This window comes from Telmatherina bonti (genome assembly GCF_933228915.1).
Source record: "Telmatherina bonti genome assembly, chromosome: 23".
Classification (NCBI taxonomy): Eukaryota; Metazoa; Chordata; class Actinopteri; order Atheriniformes; family Telmatherinidae; genus Telmatherina; species Telmatherina bonti.
In genome coordinates this window covers 30,468,481-30,477,637 of record NC_136632.1, presented here as the reverse complement: position 1 = coordinate 30,477,637, position 9,157 = coordinate 30,468,481, and the positions used below count along the sequence as shown (strand labels likewise).

The 9,157-nt window shown below is 49.1% G+C and overlaps 1 protein-coding gene across 1 annotated transcript in view; it reads left to right on the top strand.

The window, feature by feature from the left end:
* Positions 1-3,072: 3,072 nt before the first annotated feature.
* Positions 3,073-9,157, top strand: part of LOC306773581 (UPF0606 protein KIAA1549) — a gene marked incomplete at both ends in the record, with an annotated part of 124,866 nt that continues 118,781 nt past the window's right edge. The window contains 3 exons of the mRNA XM_079263436.1: positions 3,073-3,175; positions 7,256-8,425; positions 8,506-8,588. Coding sequence (XP_079119562.1) covers positions 3,073-3,175; positions 7,256-8,425; positions 8,506-8,588 — 1,356 coding nt within the window. The remainder of the gene's footprint in view (positions 3,176-7,255; positions 8,426-8,505; positions 8,589-9,157) is intronic.

Here is a 9,157-nt window from a genome sequence, read left to right as displayed (position 1 = left end):
GGATGTTGGACCTCCTGGTTGGATGGAGGACAGAATGGGTTGGATGGAGGAAAGAATAGGTTGGATGGAGGATTTATTGGTTGGCTGGAAGACTTTTTAGTTGGATGGAGGACTTCCTGGTTGGATGGAGGACCTCCTGGTTGGATGGTGGACCTACTGGTTGGATGTTGGACCTCCTGGTTGGATGGAGGACAGAATAGGTTGAATGGAGGAAAGAATAGGTTGGATGGAGGATTTATTGGTTGGCTGGAAGACTTTTTAGTTGGATGGAGGACTTGCTGGTTGGATGGTGGACCTCCCGGTTGGATGGAGGACTTGGCGCTTGGATGATGGACTTCCCAGTTGGATGGAGGACTTCCTGGTTGGATGGAGGACCTCCTGGTTGGATGGAGGACCTCCTGGTTGAATGGAGAAAAGAATAGGTTGGATGGAGGACTTCCTTGTTGGATGGCGGACTTCCTGGTTGGATGTTGGACCTCCTGGTTGGATGGAGGACAGAATAGGTTGGATGGAGGACTTGCTTGTTGGCTGGAGGACTTCCTGGCCGCATTTTGGACTTGCTAGTTGGATGGAGGACTTTTTGGTTGGATGGAGGACTTATAGGTTGGATCGAGGACTTCCGGGTTGGATGGAAGACAGAATAGGTTGGATGGAGGACTTCCCGACTCGAGGTTGGATCTCTTGGTTGGATGGAGGACTTGCTGGTTGCATGGTGGACCTCTTCGTTGGATGGAGGACTTCTTGGTTGGATGGAGGTCTTCCCGGTTGGATGGTGGAATTCCCGGTTGGATGGAGGACTTCCCGGCTGGATGGTGGACCTCCTGGTTCGATGGAAGACTTCCCGGTTGGATGGTGGAATTCCCGGTTGGATGGAGGACTTCCCGGCTGGATGGTGGACTTCCCAGTTGGATGGTGGACTTCCCAGTTGGATGGAGGACCTCCTGGTCGGATGGAAGACATCCTAGTTAGATGCAGGACAGAATAGGTTGGATGGAGGACTTGCTGGTTGGATGGGAGACTTTTTGGTTGGATCGAGGACTTATTGGTTGGATGCAGGACTTCCCGGTTGGATGGAGGACTTCCCGGTTGGATGGTGGACCTCCCAGTTGGATGGTGGACTTCCCAGTTGGATGGAGGACTTACCGGTTGGATGGTGGACCTCCCAATTGGATGGTGGACCTCCTGGTTGGATGGAAGACTTCCTGGTTAAATGGAGGACTTCCTGGTTGGATGGTGGGCTTCCTGGTTGGATGGAGGACCTCCTGGTTGGATGGTGGACTTCCTGGTTGGATGTTGGACTTCCTGGTTGGATGTTGGACCTCCTGGTTGGATGGAGGACAGAATAAGTTGAATGGAGGACAGAATAGGTTTAATGGAGGACTTGCTGGTTGAATGGAGGACTTCCTGGCAGGATGTTGGACTTCTTGGTTGGATGGAGGACTTTTTGGTTGAATGGAGGACTTATTGCTTGGATGGAGGACTTCCTGGTTAGATGGAAGACAGAAAAGGTTGGATGGAGGACTTCCCGACTGGAGGTTGGATCTCCTGGTTGGATGGAGGACCTCCTGGTTGGATGGAGGACTTGCTGGTCGGATGTTGGATCTCCTGGTTGGATGGAGGACTTGCTGGTTGGATGGAGGGCTCACTGGTTGGATGGTGGATCTCCTGGTTGGATGGAGGACATGCTGGTTGGACGGGGGACTTGCTGGTTGGATGGAAGACTTACTGGTTGGATGGAAGACTTACCTGCTGGATGGTAGATCTCCTGGTTGGCTGGAAGACTTCCCGGCTGGATGGTGGACCTCCCAATTGGATGGAGGACTTCCCCGTTGGATGGTGGACCTCCTGGTTGGATGGAAGACCTCCTGGTTAGATGGAGGACTTCCTGGTTGGATGGAGGACCTCCTGGTTGAATGGTGGACCTACTGGTTGGATGTTGGTCTTCCTGGTTGAATGGAGGACAGAATAGGTTGGATGGAAGAATTCTCGGTTGGATGTAGGACTTCCCGGTGATGGTGGACCTCCCGGTTGGATTGAGGACTTGCTGGTTGGATGGTGGACTTCCCAGTTGGATGTAGGACTTTCCGGTGGGATGGTGGACCTCCAGGTTGGATGGAGGACTTGCTGGTTGGATGGTGGACTTCCCAGTTGGATGGAGGACTTCCCGGTGGGATGGAGGACATCCCGGTTGAATGGAGGACCTCCTGGTTGAATGGAGAAAAGAATAGGTTGGATGGTGGACTTCCTGGTTGGATTCAGGACTTCCTGGTTGGATGGAGGACTTCCCGCTTGGATGGTGGACCTCCCGGTTGGATGGAGGACTTCCCGGCTGGATGGTGGATTTTCCAGTTGGATGGAGGACTTCCCGTTGGATCGTGGACTTCCCAGTTGGATGGATGACCTCCTGGTTGGATGGAAGACTTCCTGGTTAGATGGAGGACTTCCTAGTTGGATGGCGGACTTCCTGGTTGGATCGAGGACCTCCTGGTTGGATGGTGGACCTACTGGTTGGATGTTGGACCTCCTGGTTGGACGGAGGACAGAATAAGTTGGATGGAGGACTTGCTGGTTGGCTGGAAGACTTTTTGGTTGGATGGATGACTTATTGGTTGGATGGAGGACAGAATAGGTTGGATGGAGGACTTGCTGGCTGGATGTTGGATCTCCTGGTTGGATGGAGGATCTCCTTGTTGGATGGAGGACCTCTTGGTTAGATGGAGGACTTGCTGGCGGGATAGTGGATCTCCTGGTTGGATGGAGGACTTGCTAGTTGGATGGGGGACTCGCTGGTTGGATGGTGGACTTCCTGGCAGGATGGTGGACCTCCTGGTGAATTCCTTTGGTGACAATATCCTGTTTTACCGCTGATGTTCTCTGCCTTACTCTGGGAAGGTGTGTTTGTGTTTGGGGGCGCCAGGTCTGATATTTCTGATTGATTTTTGATGGTTAATGTCCCCTGTGGTCCTCAGGTCCTCCTGACGGGCCCTCGGTTCTCTGCGCCATCGTTGGACTGGAGAACTTTTGAGGATGATGGAACCCACTTCAGCGGTTACTGGTTCTTGGATCAGGACCATGATTGACCCCAGAACCTCAGCATCCAGACACGTGGTAGTTGTTCTGTTGGTTGTGGCAGCCACTGTCATTTCCATGGCAACCTCAAGCTCACCTGCACCAGGTAAATTTCTGTTTACTTGGCGAATTTGTCCTGGTCTAAACTGGGGGACTTTGTCCTGGACTAAACTGGAAGACTTTGTCCTGGTCTAAACTGGGGGACTTTGTCCTGGACTAAACTGAGGGACTTTGTCCTGGACTAAACTGGGGGACTTTGTCCTGGACTAAACTGAGGGACTTTGTCCTGGACTAAACCTGGAGACTTTGTCCTGGACTAAACCAGGGGGACTTTGTCCTGGACTAAACCTGGGGGACTTTGTCCTGGACTAAACTGAGGGACTCTGTCCTGGACAAAACCTGGAGACTTTGTCCTGGACTAAACCTGGAGACTTTGTCCTGGACTAAACTGTGGGGCTTTGTCCTGGACTAAACCTGGGGGACTTTGTCCTGGACTAAACTGAGGGACTTTGTCCTGGACTAAACTGAGGGACTTTGTCCTGGACTAAACCTGGGGGACTTTGTCCTGGACTAAACTGAGCGACTTTGTCCTGGACTAAACCTGGGGGACTTTGTCCTGGACTAAACTGAGCGACTTTGTCCTGGACTAAACCTGGGGGAGTTTGTCCTGGACAAAACCTGGGGGACTTTGTCCTGGACTAAACTGGGAGACTTTGTCCTGGACTAAACCTGGGGGACTTTGTCTTGGACTAAACCTGGGGGACTTTGTCCTGGACTAAACTGGGAGACTTTGTCCTAGACTAAACCTGGGGGACTTTGTCCTGGACAAAACCTGGAGACTTTGTCCTGGACTAAACCTGGAGACTTTGTCCTAGACTAAACTGTGGGGCTTTGTCCTGGACTAAACTGGGGGACTTTGTCCTGGACTAAACTGAGGGACTTTGTCCTGGACTAAACCTGGGGGACTTTGTCCTGGACTAAACTGGGGGACTTTGTCCTGGACTAAACCTGGAGACTTTGTCCTGGTCTAAACTGGGGGACTTTGTCCTGGACTAAACCTGGAGACTTTGTCCTGGACTAAACTGGGAGACTTTGTCCTGGACTAAACCTGGAGACTTTGTCCTGGACTACACCTGGGAGACTTTGTCCTGGACTAAACCTGGAGACTTTGTCCTGGACTAAACTGGGAGACTTTGTCCTGGACTAAACTGGGAGACTTTGTCCTGGACTAAACTGGGAGACTTTGTCCTGGACTAAAGTTTTCTGTACAAGCTGTCCGTCTGTTTTTATCCGTCTTGCTGGACATCAAGCGGCAGAATGACGCCCGCGCTGAACACATTTACTCATCAGGCTCCTTTTGGTTCTGAAGCTTTATTATTATTTCATAAGTCTGTTATGTCAGCTGAAAACCGGAGGAAGAGAGACGAGAGAGGGAAAGGATGAAAGAAATGATAGAAGAAAAGAGACAAACAATGGAGAGAGAAAAGAAAAACAAAGAACAAGAAAAAGCATAACTAGCATAACTAAACAAAAAGCAGAAGGAATCACATCTTCTCTACAGAAAAACATCTTTAGAGAATCGTGAAGTATCTGAAGCTTCGAGGAAAATACAACTGTATAAAAGGCTTTTATTTTTGAGGACTCTTGAATGTCAGCTTCCATCCTCAGGGGAAGTGATATTTTTATAGTTTCAGAGTTTTGTTTGCCTCGTTTCCAGTGGAGATAACAGATTGGTTGTTTTCTTATCTTTCCACCCACAAGAATAATTCTGGCCGCGCATCGAAGTTCGTCCTTTTGTTCAACATATGCCTTTATAGTGACTCTGAGTTCAGGGAATGAAGAGAGTACTGTCGGTTGTTCTAGGTTATCTGTGACGTGTTGGATTCAGTGATCTGTTCTCATCTCCTCGCTGTAAGGCAGCGGCTGCCTGTTTTAAGTTGTTATGAAGTTCATGTTCTGTGCTTATTGGGATTTGTGTTGCCATAGTTTGACGAGAACATAGACTGTATATAAAAGATGGGCGGAGCCTCCATGACGTCACCCGTAGGTTTCTGAAGAGCTGAATTGAAGCTCGGTGGGCGGTTCCTACCATCACCATCTTGGCAGGGGCATGCGTGTCGTCTCGCCCGGAAAACACAAATATGGGCAAAGAGGTGGAGCTGAGAGGGAGGCTGTGAGCGTCTTGGTGGATGATTGACATCGAGCGAACTCCATGCTTTCTGTAGCTAAGAGCTAACCGAGCTAACCTGGAGATAACAGGAGCTAACCAGCTAACGGAGGTAAACGGGCTAAAGCTAAGTCACGTTGTTAACCGGCTAAAAACCGCGGTTGTTCTACGTTCTTCTGACTTGAAGCGGGAGATCGGGTACCTGTCAATCAAAAGGACACGCCCCTAAATATGCCGAACTTCGAGATTAAATTACTTTTAAACGGGCGATTTAGAAAAATTTCACTCCCCCCACAGTTGTCATGAAGGTAAACCTGACCTATTAAACCTAAAATGGATTTTTGTCCCAGGCTGTAAACATGTTTATTCCTGCTGTAAACATGTTTATTTCTGCTGTAATCGTGTTTATTCCTGCTGTGAACATGTTTATTTCTGCTATAAACATGTTTGTTCCTGCTATGAACATGTTTTTTTTCTGTTGTAAACATGTTTATTCCTGCTGTAAACATGTTTATTCCTGCTGTGAACATGTTTATTTCTGCTATAAACATGTTTGTTCCTGCTATGAACATGTTTTTTTCTGTTGTAAACATGTTTATTCCTGCTGTAAACATGTTTATTTCTGCTGTAATCGTGTTTATTCCTGCTGTAAACATGTTTATTTCTGCTATAAACATGTTTGTTCCTGCTATGAACATGTTTTTTTCTGTTGTAAACATGTTTATTCCTGCTGTAAACATGTTTATTCCTGCTGTGAACATGTTTATTTCTGCTATAAACATGTTTGTTCCTGCTATGAACATGTTTTTTTCTGTTGTAAACATGTTTATTTCTGCTGTAAACATGTTTATTTCTGCTGTAAACATGCTTATTTCTGCTGTAAACATGTTTATTTCTGCTGTGAACATGTTTATTTCTGTTGTAAACATGTTTATTTCTGCTGTAAACATGTTTATTTCTGTTGTAAACATGTTTATTTCTGCTGTAAACATGTTTATTTCTGCTGTAAACATGTTTATTTCTGTTGTAAACATGTTTATTTCTGCTGTAAACATGTTTATTTCTGCTGTAAACGTGTTTTTTTCTGTTGTAAACATGTTTATTTCTGCTGTAAACGTGTTTATTTCTGCTGTGAAGTTGGTCTTTTTAACATGGGAGTCTATGGGGATTTGCTGTTTTATAGCCCCTAGTGGATGAAGGGGGAAGTGCAGCTCTGCATAGACTTCACTTTAAACCGCCGGAGGCTCCATCCTTTCATATTTGGTCTATGTGGCGAACGTTAATCGCTCCGCGTGCGGAGCGGGGAGGAGCCTGTAATGTGCAGACTGACCAGTAGGTGGTGCTGATGGACGGTCTAATTCGCTTGAATGCTAAAATGTGTAGATTATAACTGTTTGGTGGTGAATACGGATGTCAATGCCCATTGGGTGTATTTGTTTATGCAAATTTCTTTAAGCACTGAGTCATCACAATAAAGTTCCAGCCTTGAGGATACCTGATCTTTGTCATTATTCTGTGTCCGACACCCTCATCTTGTCTTCTGCAAACCACCAAACATTTCCCTTTTACAACAACAGACGTCCTACCAGTAGAAACCACGAGAAACTCCAAACAGAGCAGCAACCGGTGTGTGTGTGTGTTAGGTGTGTGTGTGTGTGTGTTAGGTATGTGTGTGTGTGTGTGTTAAGTGTGTGATTAGTTGTGTGGTTGTGTAGGTATGGATTTACGGAGGTGAGCATTGATCTGACGTTTCTGTCTGGGAACTGAGTGAAGAGGGTTTGATCTGGTGCTGACATTTACCTGCTGCTATGTCACACCTGTCGATCAGGTTTTATTCACCTGATTGATTAAATCTGTTCAATTAAAATCATATTTGTTTATTTCTGTTTCACAGTTATTGTTAATCAATTTCAGTTTGAATGAATTTTTGTGTTTGATTGGAAGATTGATCAGGGGCCGAGGGATTGATTAGGGACCATGTAAGTTGAGGATAAGACTGAATGAATAATGTCCCCACAGGTTTGCTGGATGGTAATAAGACCGTGGATCCTTCGTCACATCCTTTATCACCATCATCGTCCTCCACCTCCTCCTTTGACCACCTGCCAGTCTCTGGTCACCATGGCCACCATGGTGGTGGAGGCTCAGCAGCAGACTCGGACTCTGGTGCCCAGGGGATCCATCTTCTGCTGAGACCTCCAGACCTCTTGTCCCCTAGCCTGCCCCCACCCTTGCCCCCAAACAGTCAGCCCACCCTCACCCCTCCTCCCCCCTGGGAGCAGGGTCCTTCTCTGGAGGACACTTGGGGCTCTGGGGACTACCTGGAGACCCTGTCTTTCATGGTGCCAGACGGCGAGGAGCTGGCCCTTGCCACGCCCTTGTCCAGCGATATCTGGGACACGGATGCTGAGGGGGACTGGGTCTTCCCAGCCCGTCCCACTCTCCCCCTCTCTTCACGTTTCTCCCTTTCCCCATCTATGTCCACCCTGAGGGTCTCCCTTCACACACACCCTGCCCATCCAGATGTTTTCCCCACATGGGACGAGGACTATGACCCGGAGGACATGGTTCCTCTGGAGCCAACAGAGGTCCTGCTACCCGACATGAACAGTCTGGAGTACTACAACAACCTGCTGGCCCGGGAGAGGGACCGAGACCAGGACCTGGACCAGATGAACCACACTGACTCGAGAACCAGCATTACTCCTTCAACAACACAGATTCAACATTCTTTTCCAACCCGGACTGTGGGTCCAGGTTTTCCTCAAGAATCAGAGACTGAGCATGTCCCACCTGTTCCTACCCCCCCTCTCATACTATCACCCACCATCACAGCGGGGAGGATGCCAGCCCCTCCCTCTAGTTCCTCCCCCACCACTCCAAAACCCAAAGACCAGGTCCCAGTCCCTGCTCAACCCCCGTCCAACACCACCGGCAGGGTGCCTGCCCTTCCCCCACTGCGACCCCGCACCCGTCCTGACAAAGCAGGGGGACCTTCTATGATCACAGAGAAGCCAGCAAAGGCCCAACCCACCAGGAGCACAGCTGCCTCAACCACCACCACCCAAATGACTGCCATTAGCCTGACCAGAGCCCCCCCGGTCACTACGCCCAGAGTGGCCCAGACATTGCCCACCAGACAGTACCTGTGCAACGTCACTAGGCCAGAGATGTACCTGGTGCGAGTAGGTAAGAACCTGCTGGTCATTTGACAGGAAGTTGGGGTACGTATGCGACATCAGCTGATGTTTGTGTTTATGTGACTGCAGTCAGTTCCAAAGGCTCGTCGGCCGGTTTCAGTCAGGTTCGAGATATCCTGAGGAGGGACTTCAACCGATCCGTGGAGCTGCAGGTAACCGTGGGACTTAGAACTGCAAACAGTCCATCATCTTAAAGGGGAAACACACGCCTCATTTGGGACAAGCTTGCTTCGACTTTTGCTAAACAAAATTTCCATGTTTAAAAAATTTTCATGTAAAACACAAAAAAAACTGTGATTTTTGTCCCACTGAAATGAACGCCACCTTATCGTGGTGGAGGGGTTTGTGCGTCCCGAAGATCCTAGCAGCTATGTTGTCGGGGGCTTTATGCCCCTGGTAGGGTCACCCATGGCAAACAGGTGTCTAGGGGAGGGACCAGACCAAGCACGGCTCATCAACCTCTACGATGACGACAACCATGGGCGAAAATGTTCCCTTGCCCGGACGCGGGTCACCGGGACCCCCCTCTGGAGCCAGGCCTGGGGGTGGGGTATGAGAGTGAGTGTCTGGTGGCCGGGCCTTCGCCCGTGGCACCCGGTCGGGCTCAGCCCGAAAGGGTTACATGGGCACATGACTGGGAGGTATGGTCTCCCCCCTCTGAACCCAAATGGTGTTTTGTTATTGGACTTCTGTGCTCGTCATGGATTGTCCATAACGAACA